Here is a 25,411-nt window from a genome sequence, read left to right on the forward strand (position 1 = left end):
TAATTACTAATTCATCTAAAATACACTGAACACTGAATATGACTAATCATGTACTATCGAATAACTATAAACATACTATATACTGTACGTTCAATTGATCACTTTCATGTTTAAGAGTGGATGTATGGTATACGTGTTAGGTTAGTATTTAACTTCTAACAATGTACTTTCTGAGACATGGAAAATATACATTATTCGTATACATTTTTGAGTGCGCTATATGGTATGTTATGTTATGTTATGTTATGTTATGTTCTGTTCTGTTTTGTTATGTTCTGTTTTGTTATGTTATGTTATGTTATGTTATGTTATGTTATGTTATGTTATGTTATGTTATGTTATGTTATGTTATGTTATGTTATGTTATGAATTATGGTATTGTTATGAATTGTGTTATGATATGTTATGAATTATGTTATGTTATGTTATGTTATGAATTATGGTATTGTTATGAATTATGTTATGATATGTTATGAATTATGTTATGATATGTTATGAATTATGGTATGATATTTTATGAATTATGTTATGATATGTTATGAATTATGTTATGATATTTTATGAATTATGTTATGATATGTTATGAATTATGTTATGATATTTTATGAATTATGTTATGATATGTAATGAATTATGTTATGATATGTTATGAATAAGGTTATGATATGTTATGAATTATGTTATGATATCTAATTCATGAATTATGTTATGATATGTTATGAATTATGGTATTGTTATGAATTATGTTATGATATGTTATGAATTATGGTATTGTTATGAATTATGTTATGATATGATATGAATTATGGTATTGTTATGAATTATGTTATGATATGTTATGAATTATGGTATTGTTATGAATTATGTTATGATATGTTATGAATTATGGTACTGTTATGAATTATGTTATGATATTATGAATTATGGTATTGTTATGAATTATGTTATGATATGTTATGAATTATGGTATTGTTATGAATTATGTTATGATTTGTAATGAATTATGTTATGATATGTTATGAATAAGGTTATGATATGTTATGATTTATGTTATGATATGTTGTTAATTATGTTATGATATGTTGTTAATTATGTTATGTTATGTTATGAATTATGGTTTTGTTATGAATTATGTTATGTTATGTTATGTTATGTTATGTTATGTTATGTTATGTTAATGTTATGTTATGTTATGTTATGTTATGTTATGTTATGTTATGTTATGTTATGTTATGTTATGTTATGTTATGTTATGTTATGTTATGTTATGTTATGACAATGACTCTTTTGATGTACTTAAATCGTGATTATCGTCCCTACTGGATAGAAAGTCAACAACTTGGGAGCCATTTCGACATGGGCTTGACATGCACTGTTTTCATAGAAAAGACTGAAGAGTCTCAAATGTACAAATCTATACCCGTAAAGTGTTTTGTAAGCAGTTTTGTTAACCGGAGCTCTTACACGTATGGATAGCCCCTAATTTTAAACACAGTTCAATAAATCAAAAGGAATGCAGTTCTCGAACATAGACCTACATCTGCAATATCAAATAAAACCATACTAAATCGAAATTATCGAAATCACAAAAAGAATAATTTCTGGCATAATAAGTCAACAACAAACAACCTGTTTCCTCGGTATGATATCATCATATTGAAAAGTGGGATTTTGTTATTCTGGACATCAGTAGAAAATATCACCAGGTTAACTCGATCTACATGCAATTCGTTGACATTCAATTAACTGAAAATTAATAATGCATTCATCATTATTTCAGATAGCTGACTGTAAATAAATGGTTGGGAACAAAGATCATCCGAATGGCAGCGTCAGAGTCAAGCTGGCCAATGAAGACACGCCCACTCTGGCATTGGACCCAAAGGACGAGTCCGAGGGTGGGAGGAGTGGGTTGGGGACGGAGACGCCACCCCGGGGAAAATGTTCGACGTGCTTAGGAAAACTCAGCACAGCAATTGTGGCTGGACTGGAAAATGCATTTTACAGGTATGGGCTTATATGCAACAAGACATTTGCCGTTGAACGTTGCTTTTATACTGGACTTGGCGTCGAATGGTTTTGATTTCTACTCATTAATTAAGCCTTATTGTAACGTTAGCTTATAACTTGAAATATATATATATATATATATATACACATATATAATATAATAATAATCTGGTTATATTCTACTTACTGGCTGGTATTTGAGAGGCAACGAGAACAATTATTTAGTGGGGAGATGTTAAAGGGGGTGTATCTCAGGGGCGTAACCTTTGGACTTGCGCCCCTCCCTCAGAACCGAAATCTATTTAGTTTATTGTGTTGTCAGTGGGGTTTTGGAGTACTCTCCAATTATTACTTTTTAACAATTTCTAGTCCGAAAATGGTGTTTTGGGCATATTTTATTACTTTTTTTTTCTCCTACATTGAAATAAAAAGGAAAGTTTGACGAATTAAGGGGGAGGGGCGTACGCCGGATGCGCCCCCCCCCCCCCTGGATCCGCTAGTAGATCGAACCTATGACGTTATGGGTGAGAGGCGGTTACTATGAGAAGTTTACGCCACACCAGCGTTTTTAACGTATTTGCGTATATGGCAGTATCTGTCTGTAATTAAACAATTCAATAAAACATGTAAAACTTAATGAAGCGGTTGCAACCACAAAATTTCCATTTTGTAGAGAAAAACAACCGCCGAATTCCCATGTTGTAATTTATTGATTTTTATTGAGTGAGCTCATTCGGAACTCCTCGGCCATTTTTCATCGAACACAAACTCTGATGTATGCCGGTATTTCAGTAGAAGCAGTTTGTAACATTTTTAAATAATATATTGATGTGAATTGTAGTTTTTTTTAAATGTGTATTGTATATCATTCAGTCCAAATGGATTGCCATTGAAGTGAATTATTGCATAAATGATTATGTTTCCAAAGAGTAGTCATAAAGTTTAACTGCTAATTTGAAATTACTACGCGATCTACTTGCAGCGTATGTAAATGTTAAGATTTCTGAAATTGTAAACCGTCCATTTACATCCGAAGTTGTTTTCCGATGAAAAGAAGCCAAGGAGTTCCGAATGGAGTGAGCTATTTAGAAAATCACACATGGGCAGTGGCTAGTATAAAGGCATATTATTATTTTTGGAATTCTAAACGATTAGCAGTCGCTTGGATGCGCCACGCCTGCCAACTGAATCCCAAGGATAATCACTTACTATTAACTTTAAATGGCCAAATTTAACAACTTGATGTCCTGTAATAATGATACAAAATTGAGTAATATTGCTACTTAGGTATCATTTACTACAGATGAAAGTGAAAGAAATGCTTAGCTTACGTAATTAACACGTTTAAATGTATTTCACGTATTTGTTGAAGTTCATACTTTTCTCCTTAAGATAAAATGTTGAAATTATCTCATATTTATTTCAAATTTATATTTCTCTCTATTTTGTTGTTACTTATGCCGTCAAATTTGTGTATTTGCAGTGTTCTAAGCGATTTTGCTTATTAAACTCTAACTTGACTTGACTTGACTTAAATAAAATAATTTTTCCTCAAATGAGTTTCGAAATTCCATTGTACATTGTGTTAAAAAACTGTCTTCCTTGCTTCGATAACGAATTCAAACATTGTTTAAAACTCCATATGGTTTGCATACATTGTTTGTTATCATAAAATCGTTGGCTAAAATTGAGCTTTGTTCACAACTTGAAGCATAAAAGAAGCTGTATTATTCATGCATTTAGTTAAAAACGGGAGAAAATTGCCATCTGAACACCTCAACGCTTGAATCAAACAGCTTTGTGAAGTGAAGCAGCTATTTGCACAAATAAAAGTAACAACTATTATAAATTGTTAGTAGTTTTCTTCATCTCATTCACATGACAAGATATAGCTATTGCAGTGTGCTTTTAAGGGACTAGACACCAGAACACAAATCGGGAAATACAGTGTTTTCTCAAAACCAGCCTAGCATTGTCAATGCGAGTTAGTAGTAGGCCGATATTTACATCATTTTACATCATTGTAAAAAAATAAACGCAACAATCATGTTGCTGTCTCGTCTGAATTTCCCCGTTTAAAAATAGTGCATAATGGTTTCCCAGTTAAAATCATATAATATGTTTATGAGTACAGATAAATATATCGACGCTATTTTTAAACTTCCTGGGATTTACATAGTAGACAATCCCAGTAAATTTCGAATTGGTAAAATGCGCAAAAACTGTGAAAGATGCATGAGTCGTAAGCGAGATGATACGTCAGTTAGTAAGACTCAATGCGTTGCACACAACGATGTCAATTTAATGCATGATTTTGACAATTTTTCTTCTTTTTATTTTATCATCTGGTGTCTAGTCCCTTTAAGATAGTTTAAGCGAAATTTTTAATTTAAAAATTGCTCCGATATATAACAAAAAATAACGGTTATAAAGACATGCAATTAGTGTTTCAAAATAATTTGTCCATAAATCTAAGTGGTGCAGCTGTTTGAATATTTACAAGCTTTACGTTGATACAGGCCATTAACTTGATGTATCAGTTATAATATTCTTTTAAATAAATGAATAATGAGGGACCTACCATGTATAAATGCGTACAATAATAATGTTGTATTCATAGTTTACATGTATTATAATGAATGTATAATCGCCGTAATTAACGGATCTCTGTTGAATCAAAAATCATTAGAAAGGATTGTGTATTTGTCTGGACAAGTTTACGGATATTTTACTAGTGTTTAAATTTAGGACAAAACTATTCTCTTTTTTCACAAAAGATATTATATCACCTACTTAGAGCTTTGGTATATGCTTACAGCTCTGGGATATACACACAACTCTGGTATATGCTTACAGCTCTGGGATATACACACAACTCTGGTATATGCTTACAGCTCTGGGATATACACACAACTCTGGTATATGCTTACAGCTCTGGGATATACACACAACTCTGGTATATGCTTACAGCTCTGGGATATACACACAACTCTGGTATATGCTTACAGCTCTGGGATATACACACAACTCTGGTATATGCTTGGAGCTCTGATATATACATAAAACTCTGGTATATGCCTAGAGCGCTGGTTTATGCCTAGAAGTCTGGTATATGTCTAGCTCGTTGGTATATACATACAACTCTTGTATATGATAAGAGCTTTGGTATATACATACAACTCTGGTATATGCTTGGAGCTCTGATATATACATACCACTCTGGTATATGCTTGAAGCTCTGATATATACATACAACTCTGGTATATGCTTGGAGCTCTGATATATACATACAACTCTGGTATATGCTTGGAGCTCTGATATATACATACAACTCTGGTATATGCTTGAAGCTCTGATATATACACACAACTCTGGTATATGCTTGGAGCTTTGGTATATACATACAACTCTGGTATATGCTTGGAGCTCTGATATATACATACAACTCTGGTATATGCTTGAAGCTCTGATATATACACACAACTCTGGTATATGCTTGGAGCTCTGATATATACATACAACTCTGGTATATGCTTACAGCTCTGGGATATACACACAACTCTGGTATATGCTTGGAGCTCTGATATATACATACAACTCTGGTATATGCCTAGAGCGCTGGTTTATGCCTAGAAGTCTGGTATATGTCTAGCTCGTTGGTATATACATACAACTCTTGTATATGCTTGGAGCTCTGGTATATACATACAACTCTGGTAAATGCACACAGCTCTTGTATATGATAAGAGCTTTGGTATATACATGCAACTCTGGTATATTCTTTGAGCTCTGGTATATACATACAACTCTGGTAAATGCACACAGCTCTTGTATATGCATAGAGCTCTGGCATATACATACAGATCTGGTATATGCTAAGAACTCGGGTATCTGCATACAACTCTGGTATATGCCTAGAGCTCTGGTATATGCATAGAGCCCTGGTATATGCAAACAGCTTTGGTCTCCGCATAGAGATCGGGAATATTCATAGATGTCTTGTGCAAATTTTGAGCTCTAGTATATATGCATAGGGGTTTTGCATATGCATGTAAATCTGGTATATTCATAGAGCTCCGGTATATGCATAGAGCTATGGTATATGCATAGAGCTCTAGTATATGCATAGAGCTTTGGTATATGTGTACAGCTTTGGTCTCCGCATACAGCTCTGGTATCTGCATAGAGATCGGGAATATGCATGGAGCTCTGGTATATGCGTACAGCTATGGTATCGGCATACAGCTCTGGTATCTGCATATAGATCGGGAATATGCATAGAGCTCTTGCATACAGGCTGAGCTCTGGTCTATGCATAGGGGTTTTACATATGCATGTAATTCTGGTATATGCATAGAGCTCTGGTATATGCATAGAGCTCGGGTATATCCATAGAGCTCGGGTGTATGCATATAGCTCGGGTATATGCATATAGCTCTGGTTTATGCATAGAGGTCGGGTATATGCATAGAGCTCTGATATATGCCTAGAACTCTTTTCTATGCATAGGGGTTTTACATATGCATGCAATTCTGGTATATGCATAGAGCTCGGATATATGCATAGAGCTCTGGTATATGCATAGAGCTCTGGTATATGCATAGAGCTCGGGTATATGCATAGAGCTCGGGTGTATGCATATAGCTCGGGTATATGCATATAGCTCGGGTATATGCATAGAAGTCGGGTATATGCATAGAGCTCTGATATATGCCTAGAGCTCTTTTCTATGCATAGGGGTTTTACATATGCATGCAATTCTGGTATATGCATAGAGCTCGGATATATGCATAGAGCGAGCTCGGGTATATGCATAGAGCTCTGGTATATGCATAGAGCTCTGGTATATGCATAGAGCTCGGGTATTTGCATAGAGCTCGGATATATGCATAGAGCTCTGGTATATGAATATAGGTCGGATATATGCATAGAGCTCGGGTATATGTATAGAGGTTTTGTATATGTATAAAGCTCTGGTAATTATGGATAGAGCTCTGTTTTATGCATACAACTCTGGTATATGCCTAGAGCTCTAGTGTTTGCATAGAGGTTTTATATATGCATATAGATATGTTACATGCATAGAGCGGGTATATACATAGAGCTTTAGTGTTTGCATAGAGGTCTTCTATATGCATATAGATATGTTACACGCATAGAGCGGGTATATGCCTAGAGCTCTAGTGTTTGCATAGAGGTCTTCTATATGCATATAAATATGTTACACGCATAGAGCGGGTATATGCATAGAGGTCTTGTATATGTATACTGCTCTGGTAATTATGGATAGAGCTCTGGTTTATGCACACAACTCTGGTATATGCCTAGAGCTTTGACATATGCATGGAGCTTTGGTATATGTTAAGAGCTTTGGTCTATGCATCTCTTATATATACTTAGAACTCTGGTATATGCATTGATCTCTGGTATAAACATAGAGCTCTAGAACATATCGAAATATACATAACATCAAGGATTTAGACGATGTCTGAAAGATACTTACTGAATATAAATGTTTTGTATATAACAATTATAAATGCTACTATACTTTAATTTATCATAACATTTTGGAAATAAATATACTCCATGCAAGGAGTGAGCGGGGAATTCGCGGAATAACATTATTGCTTAACAATAATTCAAAATTCATCGCATTGAAATTTAATGTTTCATAAGTCAGATGCATAAATTATATAAAAAAATTTTTTTTAGCTTATACGCACCAGTCTTAAATGCGTAGCCCAGTCTACGACTAAAATGGGTGCAGATATAAAAAACCATAAATGGAAGCATTTGTTTAAAAAAAGTGCATGTTACGTTTGGGAATATTCTGAATGTAATAATTTGTAATTATATAAACCGCTTATTAGTGTTCATTCATCATACATGCGTTTTGGATAAATGGAATTCAACTTTATAAGACCTTATTTGTAACCGCTGTCAAATGAAATGTTGCAGAACGGTTTTCTTTAATTACTTTTCATTGAAAAAAAGTTGAGAAGATAAGACGATTATAACACATTTTATACAAAATCTGAACTTAAATCTGTTTTCGATAACAATGCAATAAAAAGTCTCATTGGGTTTGGGCAAATTGATTTGAAGTAATATTCTACTCAATCATACTTAGCATAAAGAAATGCTTTTATCACTCGTATGAGGTATTTCTGTCAATGAACGTCTTGTAGCATGGCCAAACGTATATCGTACATCGATGTTTCCCCAATGCATATGTATATAACTGTCTGTAAATTACCATTGAACTAAATTTTGTAGAAGTTTACTATTATTGTTTAAAGCCTTTCTTCCAACATTCTTTTACTAATTTTAACATGGATTCGCCGTAAAGGGGAGCATAACTTAGGGGCGTAACCTTTTGACTTGCGCCCCTCCCTCAGAACCGAAATTTATTTGGTTTAACGTGTTGGTATGGGCAGAGGGAAGTCTCCAAAGAAAGTTTTAACAATTTCAAGTCCGAAATGGTGCATTGGCGGCATATATTATTACTTTTTTTTGTATTGAAACAAAACGTTAACATGGACGAATAAAGAAAGGGTGTGGGGGCGGGCGTGCGAGTGTGCCCCCCCCCACCCCTGGATTCGCTAGTGATAACCTATTTCTAATAATTCTTTTTACAATACCTAATACAAGTTATAAGCCTTATTTCTGACGAAAGTCTGACAGAATTGCATATATTATATATATATACGTCAAATCACAAGTCGTTATTATTCATGGCCATTTTTCCAATGAGTTTCTGATAAAATAGCTATCATTATGCTCGTCATTTTCTTCCAACACACTTTTGATAAATTGCTTTGGTATTAAAAGCATGTCTTTAAAGGAATTCCAATAATTTGCCATCGTAATATTTTGTCTTTCTTCCAACCATAACTTCTGATAAAGCGCCACCATTATTTTTAGCCTTTAGGACTTTGATGAATTTCAGACGATGATATTGTGTCAATGTCAAGTATTTCAATTCCAATTATTACGACTCGGCCATCTCCGTCAAGCTGTCAAACGTTGCCAATTATGTTGGATAATGGCCGAGGTGTCCCGATTGTTTCAATTTAAGACCTTAGGCTACACGAGCCTATAGTATGAGTAGTAATGAAGCTTGGAGTATCTCCAGCATAGTTTATAATCGCACACTTGAATAATTGTACAAAACTGTTAATTATGCTTTATTAAACGAAAAACTCTACGAGCTAATCGTGTGTTGAACACATCTAGTTCCATCAGTCTTATCAACTTAAAATACATTGTCAGAATACAAAATTCGTATTACCACTAGAGTACATTAATTTCCTCTTTTCAGGTTAGGGAAACTTGTTGCTAGAAACCCGTGGAAGTTCATGCTGGCGTGTCTAGTCACGTGCAGTGTTGCAGGGGCGGGGCTTATGTTGTGGCACGAGGAAACAGAATATGTGAAAGTAAGCGTTAAGGCAAATACAACACAGTTAACACAAATTAACAATTATGGTCCTTATCGAGGGATTTAAAGGGACACTCTTATTCAAAATTAATACTTACACATGTATAACAAACATCAATTTTGACTAATAAACCTTTAACTACTTACTAAATAATGCATGTATGGAAAATATTAATTACTGATAATAAGATTGTAATCGTGTGTTTGATAGCAAAAAGCGCAAAAATATTAAATGATTGGTAATTGAAAGATTGAGCGTGGTCTACTATAGTCTAATAGGTAGAAAAACCGTGTTTTATGTTCATTTCTTTCAAATAAAACTCGGTATCCTTCATAAGAACCATTGTTTTAGTCAATTATTGATCCCTTTTGAAATATTAAAACATTATTATTAATTATTGTAAATCTTATTTGGGAGTAAGAGTGCATCTTTAAGTTGTTGAACGATGATTAGTATGTCAAAGTAGGATATTTGTTATTCAACAATGAACTCGATTGTGCTAAGCTAAATTCATGAAAGTTCTGAAATGTAGTGTTACTGCTTTCTAATATCTAGGACGTATTATGTCTGCTAGGCTTTAGACAGCAATTTAACAGTGTTTTCGATAAATATACTACTTGGCTTGTCCCTGTAATTTCAATTGAATTGTCAGTTCAAGCAGACTGTTTTCAATTATAAATATTTATAAATTTTCTCTCTCTGTCTCTCCAAGGTGTGGCTGCCCCGGGGATCCCGCATGTACGACGAACATCAGTGGGTCGTCCAGAACTTCCCAGAGAGCATCCGCTACGAGGCTGTTATAATAGAGGATGAGAACGTACTTTCCCCGCGCTCAATTAATGCTGTAAGTATGAAGAGGATGAGAACGTACTTTCCCCGCGCTCAATTAATGCTGTAAGTATGAAGAGGATGGGAACGTTCTTTCCCCGCGCTTAATTAATGCTGTAAGTATGAAGAGGATGGGAACGTTCTTTCCCCGCGCTTAATTAATGCTGTAAGTATGAAGAGGATGGGAACGTACTTTCCCCGCGCTCAATTAATGCTGTAAGTATGAAGAGGATGGGAACGTTCTTTCCCCGCGCTTAATTAACGCTGTAAGTATATAGAGGTTGACAGCGTACTTTACCCGCGCTCAATTAACCTTGTAAGTATATAGAGGTTGACAGCGTACTTTCCCCGCGCTCAATTAACGCTGTAAGTATATCTAGGTTGACAGCGTACTTTCCCCGCGCTCAATTAATGCTGTAAGTATAAAGAGGTTGACAGCGTACTTTTCCCGCTCTCAAGTAACCTTGTAAGTATATAGAGGTTGACAGCGTACTTTCCCCGCGCTCAATTAACGCTGTAAGTATATCTAGGTTGACAGCGTAGTTCCCCCGCGCTTAATTAATGCTGTAAGTATAAAGAGGTTGACAGCGTACTTTTCCCGCTCTCAGTTAACGCTGTAAGTGGATAGGGGATGCGAACGCACCTTCACCGCGCTCAATTAACGCTGTAAGTTGATAGGGGATGAAAACGCACGTTCACCGTGCTCAATTAACGCTGTAAGTAGATAGAGGATGAGAACGCACTTTCACCGCGCTCAATTAACGCTGTAAGTAGATAGAGGATGATAAGGCACTTTCACCGCGAACGCTGTAAGTAGATAGGGGATGAAAACGCACGTTCACCGCGCTCATTTAACGCTGTAAGTAGATAGAGGATGAGAACGCACTTTCACCGCGAACGCTGTAAGTAGATAGGGGATGAGAACGCACTTTCACTGCAAACGCTGTAAGTAGATAGGGGATGAGAACGCACTTTCACCGCGAACGCTGTAAGTAGATAGGGGATGAGAACGCACTTTCACCGCGAACGCTGTAAGTAGATAGGGGATGAGAACGCACTTTCACCGCGAACGCTGTAAGTAGATAGAGGATGAGAACGCACTTTCACCGCGAACGCTGTAAGTAGATAGAGGATGAGAACGCACTTTCACCGCGAACGCTGTAAGTAGATAGAGGATGAGAACGCACTTTCACCGCGAACGCTGTAAGTAGTTAGAGGATGAGAACGCACTTTCACCGCGAACGCTGTAAGTAGATAGAGGATGAGAACGCACTTTCACCGCTCTCAATTAACGCTGTAAGTAAATAGAGGATGAGAACGAACTTTCACCGCGCTCAATTAACGCTGTAAGTAGATAGAGGATGAGAACGCACTTTCACCGCGCTCAATTAACGCTGTAAGTAGATAGAGGATGAGAACGCACTTTCACCGCGCTCAGTTAACGCTGTAAGTAGGTAGAGGATGAGAACGCACTTTCACCGCGCTCAATTAACGCTGTAAGTAGATAGAGGATGAGAACGCACTTTCACCGCGCTCATTTAACGCTGTAAGTAGATAGAGGATGATAACGCAATTTCACTGCGCTCAATTAACGCTGTCAGTAGATAGAGGATGAGAACGCACTTTCACCGCGAACGCTGTAAGTAGATAGAGGATGAGAACGCACTTTCACCGCTCTCAATTAACGCTGTAAGTAAATAGAGGATGAGAACGAACTTTCACCGCGCTCAATTAACGCTGTAAGTAGATAGAGGATGAGAACGCACTTTCACCGCGCTCAATTAACGCTGTAAGTAGATAGAGGATGAGAACGCACTTTCACCGCGCTCAATTAACGCTGTAAGTAGGTAGAGGATGATAAGGCACTTTTACCGCGCTCAATTAACGCTGTAAGTAGATAGAGGATGAGAACGCACTTTCACCGCGCTCATTTAACGCTGTAAGTAGATAGAGGATGATAACGCAATTTCACTGCGCTCAATTAACGCTGTCAGTAGATAGAGGATGAGAACGCACTTTCACCGCGAACGCTGTAAGTAGATAGAGGATGAGAACGCACTTTCACCGCTCTCAATTAACGCTGTAAGTAAATAGAGGATGAGAACGAACTTTCACCGCGCTCAATTAACGCTGTAAGTAGATAGAGGATGAGAACGCACTTTCACCGCGCTCAATTAACGCTGTAAGTAGATAGAGGATGAGAACGCACTTTCACCGCGCTCAGTTAACGCTGTAAGTAGATAGAGGATGAGAACGCACTTTCACCGCGCTCAATTAACGCTGTAAGTAGATAGAGGATGAGAACGCACTTTCACCGCGCTCATTTAACGCTGTAAGTAGATAGAGGATGATAACGCAATTTCACTGCGCTCAATTAACGCTGTCAGTAGATAGAGGATGAGAACGCACTTTCACCGCGAACGCTGTAAGTAGATAGAGGATGAGAACGCACTTTCACCGCTCTAAATTAACGCTGTAAGTAAATAGAGGATGAGAACGAACTTTCACCGCGCTCAATTAACGCTGTAAGTAGATAGAGGATGAGAACGCACTTTCACCGCGCTCAATTAACGCTGTAAGTAGATAGAGGATGAGAACGCACTTTCACCGCGCTCAATTAACGCTGTAAGTAGGTAGAGGATGATAAGGCACTTTTACCGCGCTCAATTAACGCTGTAAGTAGATAGAGGATGAGAACGCACTTTCACCGCGCTCATTTAACGCTGTAAGTAGATAGAGGATGATAACGCAATTTCACTGCGCTCAATTAACGCTGTCAGTAGATAGAGGATGAGAACGCACTTTCACCGCGAACGCTGTAAGTAGATAGAGGATGAGAACGCACTTTCACCGCTCTCAATTAACGCTGTAAGTAAATAGAGGATGAGAACGAACTTTCACCGCGCTCAATTAACGCTGTAAGTAGACAGAGGATGAGAACGCACTTTCCCCGCTCTCAATTAACGCTGCAAGTAGATAGAGGATGAGAACGCACTTTCACTGCGCTCAATTTACGCTGTAAGTAGTTAAAGGATGAGAACGCACTTTCACCGCACTCAATTAACGCTGTAAGGAGATAGAGGATGAGAACGCACTTTCACCGCGCTCAATTTACGCTGTAAGTAGATAGAGGATGAGAACGCACTTTCACTGCGCTCAGTTAACGCTGTAAGTAGATAGAGAATGGGAACGCACTTTCACCGCGCTCAATTAACGCTGTTAGTAGATAATGGATAACAGCGTATTTTCACTGCGCTAAAGAAGATTTATATTAATTATGAAAGACTGGTTTTTGATGGCAAGACTCTTACTGGTATTAGCCTTCAAGGCCGTCGTTAAAGGGAACATGAACGAGCTTTCTTCATGGTTTAGTCAACACCTAATGGATATGGTTGTCACATATCTATGATAGATATCATAAAGACATTTTTCTTATTAACAACAGATACACTAGAAACTTTGATGAATGGTATACCGGCACGTTAAATAAACATTACGTTTTATTTATTCTGCATTTTATTCCGTCTGAAATACATTTTCATTTGTTTCAGATCTACGACCTCTACATAAGTGCTCAAAACTTCGATATTGTTAACAACAGCTCATTGGAAGAGCTTTGCATCAAGTGAGTAAACTTTGTGACCACCTACTTTAATATGTGTATACCACGTGTTAAATTGTGCCATAAATGCTACTTCGGAAGGGAATATTTTGCTTTGAATGAAAACTTTAAACAAAGACGACTTTACTATTTTTTCATCATTTTGAATGAAACATAGCGCATTCTACGCCGCTTACGGGGACCCGCCTTCGGTCTTTTACTAGAGTTTGATTGAGAGTTTAGTTTCTTAAAACCGCCGCCCAATGGAGCACTATCAACACATTAGTTTGGAAAAGGTTTGTTGAAGTGTTTAAGGAAACTAGTCTCCTAATCAAACTCCTCTTATATCCTTTGAGCGGCATAAATTGCCATTTGTTTCATGAAAAATGGTGAAGAAAAAGATGAGTCATCTTTGTTTTCAGTATTTATTTTAAGCAAAATTTTGCCTTCCGACTTTGCATATGACGTAATTTATCACGTGGTATGCACACACTGAACTTGCTTGATATAAATAAATAGAGAGTAAAATATAAATAGTTTTCAGTTGGTTTCATACATGTTTCAAACACATGTATCTATTATACGTTTTTTAAGTGCTTATCATATCTATGTATAAGGTAAACAATGCTTCAAGCGATGGTTCCAGGGTCTTATAGTCATTCAATGAATGTGAAGAAATTATTATTTTGAGGATTTTTTATTTTCAGGACGGGTCCTTTCTGTCGAGTTAACAGCATTCTGGAACTGTGGGCATACAACGAAACAATTATACGAAGTCTTTCCGACGGAGATATACTACGAGCCGTTAATCAGCCAAAAATAATCAGGTTAGCATGACAATGCATACATATACTAAAACTCAAAAAATATAATAGCTCGCCTATGTTTCAAGCTGCACTCTCACAGATTGAACTTTTTGACATTTTTTTTATATTTTTTTTGTCTTGGAACGCGCCAATTTATGCGAACATGCTTGGAAACCAGGCATATAAGACTGCTGAGAAAAAAAAGATCGCAGATTTTTAAGTTTAAGTTCAAAAATTGATGTTTTATGCATTTTTTCTTAAACCGTTAGTAACGCTTTTAGCCATAAAACATTAATTATCGGACAGAAATATTTAAATCTGTGAGTTGATATTTACGCAAAAAAGGCTCATTCCAAGATTATTATTTTTTTTTAAAAAGTTGTCAAAACGGTGAATCTGTGATAGTGCAGCTTTAAAGTGACTCGCTCAGGTTTTTGGACCAAAAATTATTTTTCCGGTAATGCATCTGAAAACTCTTATTTTGTCATTATTTTACTCAATAATATCGAAATTGCAGAAAAATAATACAGTTTTAGCATGAAAAAGGATTTTGGTTTTAGTGGGGTTCAAGCCCACGCCGGTAAAGTCAAGAAAAAAAAGACGCAGTCGGCTAGTCCACACGGCCACCGGGTGTTTAAGCCGTAATTTATTTTCAATCGCGTTATTAACGCTAATGGAAATTGTGGTCTTCAAAAACGATATTTGAGCAAATATCAACATTTGCTGAAGGGTTCCAGCCTTTGGAATTTTTGTTTTAACACTCCTTATGATTTGCGCACTTTATTTCGTAATTAAAAAGTGCATTTTACAAACCATGAGCGAGTCACTTTTACTTAAAAATATCCTCGTTGACGTCATCACCTTTTTTGAAAGTGATTGTATCGCTACTGTGGCAATCATCTGTTACATGTTTCATACAGAATCTAAAGAGTTGGTTTCTACCTCAAACAGACATTCTAGGAACGATTTTCATACTGCACCCTTGTATGACCTCATTCCCAGATCATATTCTTCACAGGTCTGGAAAAAATAGGATGCTATCCTTCACAGTTTTAAACTGTGATATATATGATTAAACAATATGGTGGTAAACAAGAGAATCATATTGTTTACAGATTTTGTCGATGACATTGCTATTTTATAAATTTGATAATAAAAATGTAATAATAAGAAGAAATAAAGAGATAATAATAATAATAATAATAATAATAATAATAATAATAATAATAATAATATTTATTATTATTATTATTGTTAATGTTCGACCATATCAGGCAAGCTCGGAACAGAAATTTAGCCGTTGAAAGCGTTGGAAATACTTTTTTTCCAATACATCTGTCTATGCAAACACAATTTACAACAACAACCACAATGTCATCTACCACTACTACGCATACACCTACTATTACGTTGCCAACAAGAACCAATACTATTCCTACTTATACCACTAATACCAATAGTACATTAACAACATAAAAGAACAGAAACAAATTAAAACAACTATCTCTACAGCAACAGCCACTGCGCCTACACTACAGCCAAGTCGAGAAATAACAGCAACAACATCAATAAAAAAGACAACAACATCAACATAATCAACGATTCTTTATAACTAGAATTTATACGCATACATGTATATCAACAAAATATATTTGCAATACTGACAATAGCAATCTGTGAAAAATGTGACTCAGTTGTAAAAAGAATAGTGCAAGTTCTGACCGGTGAGGAATGTGATTTCATGGTACATAAAGAACCGGCTTTGATCACAAATTTCCTAGAGCTGTGACATATATGTTCGAAAAAAATGAGATATTTTTTTCCCCAGCTGTGAAGAATGGGATCTTATATTTTTCCCAGGTGGGAAGAATATGATCTGGGGAAAATAATGTCTTACACACCCTTAGACACCCTCCCAAGTAGAAAACCGCTCCTAGCATTTTTCATTGAACTTCCACCAGGAATTTTACAAGAATATCTCTGATTAGTGACTGAGTAATTCCATTCATACACTTGATAATAAGTATGCATATTGAATGATATATATATCGTGAATATCTCGCCCAGTCTCATGATATCGTGAATATCTCGCCCAGTTTCATGATATCGTGAATATCTCACCCAGTCTCATGATATCGTGGAGTATCTCGCCAAGTCTCATGATATTCTGAATATCCCGCCTAGTCTCATGATATCGTGAATATCTCACCCAGTCTCATGATATCGTGAGTTTCTCGCACAGTCTCAAGATGTCGTAAATATCCCGCCCAGTCTCATGATATCGTGAATATCCCGCCTAGTCTCATGATATCGTGAATTTCCCCTCCCAGTCTCATGATATCGTGACTATCTCGCACAATCCCCTAATATCGTGATTATCTCTTACAGCCCCTTATACCGTAACGAGTTAAACATTGACAAGATATTGGGTGACATCAGCCGGGACAACAGCAGCAACATTGTCGCAGCAAGAGCAACGTCCATGTTCTGGTACCTCAGGAAAAACGAATCCGTGAGTATTTTTCTTGCTGATGATTGTATATGAGTTGTTGTTTTTTTAGTTGTTGAAAGGCGTATTTTTTGTTCGTTTCCACTAACCCGACCGTCCCATTTCTTCCTCCCGACCCTACACTTATTTGGCGAAGTGTTGATTTTTTATTTCGTAATTTCCTAAAAAAATGTACATTTTGTAATGCACATGTTAAAAACATACCGTTTTATATTTAGATTTTCTACAATGGTGATATATACCCTGATATTGTCGGTTTGGTACAGATCAAATTTCGATTCCCCCGCCCCGCCCCCCCCCCCCCCCCCCCCCCCTCCCCCCCCCCCAAAAAAAAAAAAAAAATAGAGAAAAAAAGTTATGCCTACCTTTCTACCCTATTGAATTTTGGAGATGTTGGTGGAAATAAAGAACATTTTCTTTTTGGCCTTTTGAATAGCTTTCATTTAACTTGCCCTTCTCATATATCCATGCAATTATAAACAATTAGTTAATAGAATGTACATACAATTTGCAATCATTACAGTCACATAAGTATTAAAAGATTTACTTGTTTTTACTTATATGTGAGACTGCCATTGAGTACACTTATGTTATATATAATTTATAGTATATATTCTTTGTTCAAACTGATATTTTATTCATATTCCACTGACTCTGAAAAAATACTCTTGTGTCAGACTCATATTAAATACATATTCTTATTTCACACTAACATAGACTACATAGATATTCATTTATCAGATTGACATTTGATTGAACATTCGTGTTTGGTACAAAATATGTGCAGGGCTGGTATTCAATATTGGTCTTAATTGGATCCAAGAGCGATGTAGCTAATCGGATTACTTGTTATCAATAACTGACAAATAGAATGAATGAAGTCATTGATGTATGACCATACGATAACCTAAGTTGCAAATTGAATTCCAGCCCAGCCTAGTATAAAATATGAATATGCATTAAATTGTATCTTTTTAAGACTGAATTGGAGGCAGCAGACTGGGAACACAAATTGATTGATCTTATGAATGTACAAGGCCATGAAGATCTTGAGAGTCTCTACATCTACACAGCAAGAACGTAAGATCAAGTTTGATTTGAAAAAGTCCTGTTTAGTCCTTATAGTCCTTATTTTCGCCGAAACCTGTTTCCAACCAATCTCATTAAAATCATATCATGACGTTCACTTCATTTCATTACGTTATGTACGATCTGAGAAAAAAATGGTGTCCTTTTAATGGCATTTGGTATACAGAGAGAAAAGAAGTTTCGGAAGAAACCCTGAAAGTTTCATCAAAACGACACCATTCTGAGAATACCAATTTTCTATTTTTTGTAAAATTGCCATATACTCACAGCTTAATTCGGCCATGACGTTTGGAGAAAACGTCAGCTTCGTGTCTGCTTTCGACGTAACGAGCAATTTCATTGGCTAGTGGAGAGGTCAACCTGAGGTGACCCCTTACGCGAAGTCCTCAGATCCACATAGCGTAACGTCGTGAAGCGTGTATTGGGGATGTGATTTTAATGAGATTGGTTTCCAACATAATGTTTTGACAGTGATCCATCAGGTTGCGGTTTACTGAAAAGGTTTGTCGAAGTGTTTTAGGAAACAAAACTCTCATTCAACCTCAGGTAAAAAAACTCATGGCGGAGCTATATAAGTGGCGTAGACTACGATACATTTCATTTAAAATGGTGAAGAAATAGTAAAGTAATCTTCGGGCAAAATTTTCATTCGAAGAAGCATAGTGTCTTCCGACGAAGCGTTAATGTATCACGTGGTATACGCACACACTGGATATTCATTCATTCGGAACTCCTCGGCCATTTTTTCAAAAACAACCTCGGATGTATGCCGGTATATCTGTTGAAGTAGTCCGTATTTTTTTGAATAAAAGCATTAATTAAATGTAGTGTTTAAGAGTTGTATTCATTGCTCTCAGTTTAAATTGATTGCCAGTGAAGTGTATTATTGCAAACATAATTACGATTCCCAAGAGTTAAGTCATAAATTTTAACTACTAAATAAGATTACTACGCGATCTATTTGCAGCGGACTTAAACGTACCACTTTTTAAGTATGTAAACCGTCCATATACATCCGAGGTTGTTTTTGAAAAAATGGCCGAGGAGCTCCGAATGGATATTCATTGTGACAGTTGTGAATTATGTGCTGCCTTGTAGCGCTGAGGTGTCCCTTGCTGGAGGTTGTTTAGCATTGATCTTTCTTCCTTCAAAAAGGATCATGTTTTAATATAATGCTACTGACTTTGTCTTTATAACAGCTATAAATTGTTTTATTAAGTGTTGGTATGTTGATTTACTATTTGTATATACATGTAGTCATTTGTTTGGGTTTTGTATAAATACGCCTTCACAATAATACGTCTAAGAAGGAAGGGTGACATGCACATTTTTTTGTATATAATTAATGTCGGGACGATGTGTTTCTGTGTGGTAACATGGTCTCTGCATGATCCGTGTGGTTTGTATTTTTCTGGTGGAAGATATATTATAATCGGCTGATTATGAATCATCTTAAACTGATACCAGGCGTTTATTATACGTGGCTGCATAGACCAACAATATCTGGTTAATACATTTCCTTCAGTAATTTTTGCTCAAACCATTGCCTCTGCATAAGAAACATAAACGATAAGCCGTAGAGAAGTACTGCAACACTGACACAAAAGGACATGCATGCAGCCTTTGGCCGTTAGTCAAATCGGACCTTATAAAATCATTTTACGATGATAATGCCGTACATGTCTTTATGAAAAGTATAATAGAACTGTTTAGAATACAACCTACATTTTCAGCCAACGAAATTGAAGATAATGATAAATTAGGTAGTAGGCTTAATCATTAAGAAATCCAATTTTCGCGGGTGTTTAAAGGTCCGCCTACTGCAACTCATTCGATACACACTCCCTACGTCAGAGTTTGCATTGCCAATGTGTCAGCCATGCTTCGCTCACTCTGCCCATTCTTAGTCATCAAAATGTTACTTCATGTCATCTAACTGTTACTTAAGCCAGTGTTATGGGCGTTGACAGTCTTGCATTATGCAATACTACGACTGAACGGTTTGAATCAAACCCATAATACTGTTCCATACCTGCATCCAAAGGATTTTTTCCAGCGTTTATTTAAAAAACTTTGGTGATCACAATCCACCATCATTTGTATGTATTTTCAGTTTTGTCGAAGAAATTGCGAATGCAGCATCACATGACTTATGGCTGTTAACTGCAGGGTTTTCATTTGTTATGATCTACCTTACATCTACGTTGGGCAAATATAGCAATATTGAGCACAAGGTATCATTCATTGCCCGCCATACAACGTATCTGCTAATAGACGATGCACGCTGATGGTTGATAATCGCACGCTTAAATATATGTGCTTACATTTGTGCTATATGTTTGACCAACTTGGTAATACGTTGCATTCTTAGTCCTAACTTTTTGATGGATTCGAACTGTAAAAGATGTCTGTAATATTAAAAGGCTGGGCGTACGTTGCATTCTGAGGCCTAACTTTTTGATGGCTTCGAACTGTAAAAGATGTTTTCTAATATTCAAAAGCTGGGCGTACGTTGCATTCTGAGCCCTAACTTTTTGATGGCTTCGACCTGTAAAAGATGTTTTCTAATATTCAAAAGCTGGGCGTACGTTGCATTCTGAGTCCTAACTTTTTGATGGCTTCGAACTGTAAAAGATGTTTTCTGATATTCAAAAGCTGGGCGTACGTTGCATTCTGAGTCCTAACTTTTTGATGTTTTCGAACTGTAAAAGATGTCGGTAATATTAAAAGGCTGGGCATACGTTGCATTCTGAGCCCTAACTTTTTGATGGCTTCGAACTGTAAAAGATGTTTTCTAATATTCAAAAGCTGGGCGTACGTTGCATTCTGAGCCCTAACTTTTTGATGGCTTCGAACTGTAAAAGATGTTTTCTGATATTCAAAAGCTGGGCGTACGTTGCATTCTGAGTCCTAACTTTTTGATGGCTTCGAACTGTAAAAGATGTTTTCTGATATTCAAAAGCTGGGCGTACGTTGCATTCTGAGTCCTAACTTTTTGATGTTTTCGAACTGTAAAAGATGTCGGTAATATTAAAAGGCTGGGCATACGTTGCATTCTGAGTCCTAACTTTTTGATGTTTTCGAACTGTAAAAGATGTCGGTAATATTAAAAGGCTGGGCATACATTGCATTCTGAGTCCTAACTTTTTGATGTTTTCGAACTGTAAAAGATGTCGGTTATATTAAAAGGCTGGGCATACGTTGCATTCTGAGTCCTAACTTTTTGATGGCTTCGAACTGTAAAAGATGTCGGTAATATTAAAAGGCTGGGCATACGTTGCATTCTGAGTCCTAACTTTTTGATGTTTTCGAACTGTAAAAGATGTCGGTAATATTAAAAGGCTGGGCATACGTTGCATTCTGAGTCCTAACTTTTTGATGGCTTCGAACTGTAAAAGATGTCGGTAATATTAAAAGGCTGGGCATACGTTGCATTCTGAGTCCTAACTTTTTGATGTTTTCGAACTGTAAAAGATGTCGGTAATATTAAAAGGCTGGGCATACGTTGCATTCTGAGTCCTAACTTTTTGATGGCTTCGAACTGTAAAAGATGTTTTCTGATATTCAAAAGCTGGGCGTACGTTGCATTCTGAGCCCTAACTTTTTGATGGCTTCGAACTGTAAAAGATGTTTTCTAAAATTCAAAAGCTTGGCGTACGTTGCATTCTGAGCCCTAACTTTTTGATGGCTTCGAACTGTAAAAGATGTTTTCTAAAATTCGAAAGCTGGGCGTACGTTGCATTCTGAGTCCTAACTTTTGATGGCTTCGAACTGTAAAAGATGTTTTCTGATATTCAAAAGCTGGGCGTACGTTGCATTCTGAGTCCTAACTTTTTGATGTTTTCGAACTGTAAAAGATGTCGGTAATATTAAAAGGCTGGGCGTACGTTGCATTCTGAGTCCTAACTTTTTGATGTTTTCGAACTGTAAAAGATGTCGGTAATATTAAAAGGCTGGGCGTACGTTGCATTCTGAGTCCTAACTTTTTGATGTTTTCGAACTGTAAAAATGTCGGTAATATTAAAAGGCTGGGCATACGTTGCATTCTGAGTCCTAACTTTTTGATGTTTTCGAACTGTAAAAGATGTCGGTAATATTAAAAGGCTGGGCATACGTTGCATTCTGAGTCCTAACTTTTTGATGGCTTCGAACTGTAAAAGAAGTTCTCTAATATTAACAAGCTGGGCATTGATTCATAATTTTAATTTAAATTTCGTTATCTGGCTCAAGCTGATTTGCAACTCTACCAACATGGTCGAATATACTAAACGGTTTAATAAACAGTTTGTGCTTGTGATTATTGCATGGCTTATGTAAAGTTTTATACTGCAGTGTTGTCAACCGTTTGTCATTAAAATATGTCGCCATGTGTATAATGCTGTCTTTGGTGATATTTTAGCAACTACAAAATTATGTTGTGTGATTATGATGAATAAGATACATATCAAGTACATGTCTTGGATACGAGTAAGCAACACCATTGATAACATTGAACATTTTGAAAAAAATATGAATGCAATTTAATGCGTAAAATATGTATCAACGTCAAACAAGTCGTATACAGACAGCTGCTTATTAGTCAAATGCCTTCTAACTATGTATACAAATCGTTTACAGCAAAATCAGACCTAAATTCATATGGGGTGGTATTCAATATACAACTTATAGAAATCTTAAAATCATACATCATTGACTCCATTCACAATATTGGTCAGTTATTAATAACAAGTATTCAGATTAGCTACATCGTTCTTATATCCAATGAAGACCAATATTGAATACCATCCTTGTAGGTCTAGTTTTGCATAAAAAACCGGCATCTCAGACGTGTGCGTTGCTTTTATATTATTAACTTGCTTTAACTCTCTACGTATTGAATGCGTGTCGCACCACGAGATCTGATGCCAAAAGTCGGAAGTATCGATTTTGATAGTTATACTCGGAGTAATTACAAAAAAAACTACAGTTATATGTGAAGTATTAATAATCGACTTCCGGTAAAGATCTCGTGATACGCCCCATCTATAAATAACACTTTGTGTATACCGGTAAACTATGTTTGACACCAATTAACCTAAATTTACAGATTGGTCAGCAGACGTGTTTCCTGATGCTTATTGTTGCTGCCACGCCCTTTTAAAGGTTACATCTGTGTATCGTTTCTGGCTTCCACAGCCTCGTTTTAAACGCCACTGATCACCTTGTTTTCCGTTTCAGTTTTGATGACGAGGCCATGGGCGCCTTATCCAGTGATGTGAACCTCCTCTCCATCGGCTTTAGTCTTGTCTTTATCTATCTCTCCTTCTCTATCGGGAAATACAGCTGGGTCGAGCAAAAGGTACAAGATCTAGCACTTTACTAAGTGCAGGATTTGGTGTGCTTTTTGTTTTAGATTTTACATTTTCTCTTCCTATTGCTGTATATGTGTCTTGCTTGACGTCATCTGTTTCTATATTGTTACCATCTTTTATACTTGCAGAGAAACCTTTATTTTGGTATTGGTTCTATCATTCGTTCTTTTCGAATACATTTGTATTATTGTATGCTCATTGTTGTAATGTTTTTCTCACAGTTATTTTCTCACATTTTGGTATTGTTTCTTTCCACTTGTGTATATGTCTAGTTTGTATATTTTTTTTTATCATAATTCGACCGTAATATCGTAAAATTTTATGAAATACATTTGTCCTTTTATTTAAAGTTATAGACCACTAAATGAATTTCCTATTAACTCTACAAAGAATTACCCGATTTGCATGCAAAATAACACTGATTTCTAGTGTTCCCCAACCACTTGTATAGTCAGCACTGAACAACATAAGAAAAAAAAAACAGTTACGTTTCTTATATTAAGAGAAATAAAATTGGTTGAATGTAACCTTTATTTATGCGATAAAGTTGCGCAATTTCGCGTAGGAGTACAAACAATGAGGTGAAACTGTGAACAGTGAAAAGTAGATCAAATAAGCATGTTCAGCAAGTTTCTTTAAACAACATACCATTCAGCTTAAAAAAATACAAAGATGAAAAGTAGCCAATGGTCCGATAAAGTGTAACCATGCTTTGATTCACTGCCATGTGTTTATAAAAAGTTAAAAAAACTCACTTCAGAATAGGTGTATTTTGACCCTTATACGAATTAAAATATTAGTGAAATTACTGATTAATTCAAAACCAAACATGGGTCGAGCACATTTAGTTCTTTATGTCATTAACTTGAGTAGTGGTTGTTAGCCTAAACTCCTCTTTGTTTAAATTAAAAAAAAATATCTTCTTTTGGTTTCCGCCTATTTATAATTTGTTATTTTCAACTTTGATTTTTCTTCTAGTGTGATCCTTGTTTGTATCAAGTTTTAGATTATTTAGTCATATTTAAATATACTGTTTTCAGTAGTAGTAAAGTAGTCTTCTTTGATATGTTCAAGTTTGAATTAGATGTTTTGCATTTTAGAGACTTAACATAGCGCATTTTACAAACTTTCAATCATAAATGTATTATGTTAGTCATATGAAACTAACAAATAACAATATATGCATGCTGATTTGTGTGTTATACGAACCGCAATGTTATATGTAATTAATTATCACTAGCAGCTGTTTTACAGTGTTACTCACAATTTTCAATTTTAAACAGTTCGTTGAAATATAAGTGCCGGTAAATTAAATGTGGTAAACCATACTTTGTAAAGTTCATTTTATTTCAAAAGTTATATACAAGAGCATTTGAAAATACATAAAATTTCTTTATATCTTATCCGTGTTTACATATTCTCATTTCCACGCGAATCTATAAAATAAGGTATTCTTTTAATACGCATGCTATGCTTAAATTATAAAAGGGATTGAACATTTTTTGTTATTTCATTTATAAAGTAAGTGGTACTCAAAGCCATTGGTTGACACATGCACGAGAACGAGCTCTTGTTTTTTTGTTATTTGCGTTTCATTCTGTCTTAAGCAAAGTCATTCGGAGCTCCCCGGCCATTTTACTGGAAAAAACCCCCGGATTTATGCCGGTACATCAGTAGAAGTAGTTCGTATTTTTTTTTATCTATATCATTAATTCAATGTAGTGTTTTAGCTTGTATTTAACTGATCTAAGCTTAAACTAATTGCCAGTGAATTGTAT

At 35.9% G+C, this 25,411-nt stretch overlaps 1 protein-coding gene across 8 annotated transcripts in view; it reads left to right on the plus strand.

The window, feature by feature from the left end:
- The window catches only part of LOC128213707 (protein patched homolog 2-like), a 40,266-nt gene that overhangs the window by 1,944 nt on the left and 12,911 nt on the right, over nucleotides 1-25,411 (plus strand). For 3 of the 8 annotated variants that reach the window (XM_052919726.1, XM_052919729.1, XM_052919724.1), the window contains exons 2-9: nucleotides 1,781-2,007; nucleotides 9,332-9,446; nucleotides 10,162-10,293; nucleotides 13,829-13,902; nucleotides 14,586-14,705; nucleotides 17,073-17,196; nucleotides 18,173-18,273; nucleotides 23,500-23,620. In XM_052919726.1, the coding sequence (XP_052775686.1) occupies nucleotides 1,799-2,007; nucleotides 9,332-9,446; nucleotides 10,162-10,293; nucleotides 13,829-13,902; nucleotides 14,586-14,705; nucleotides 17,073-17,196; nucleotides 18,173-18,273; nucleotides 23,500-23,620 (996 nt within the window). In that variant the 5' untranslated portion in view covers nucleotides 1,781-1,798. The other 5 variants (XM_052919725.1, XM_052919727.1, XM_052919728.1 and 2 more) reach the window with 5 other exon arrangements.

Source organism: Mya arenaria, chromosome 13, assembly GCF_026914265.1.
Source record: "Mya arenaria isolate MELC-2E11 chromosome 13, ASM2691426v1".
NCBI lineage: Eukaryota > Metazoa > Mollusca > Bivalvia > Myida > Myidae > Mya > Mya arenaria.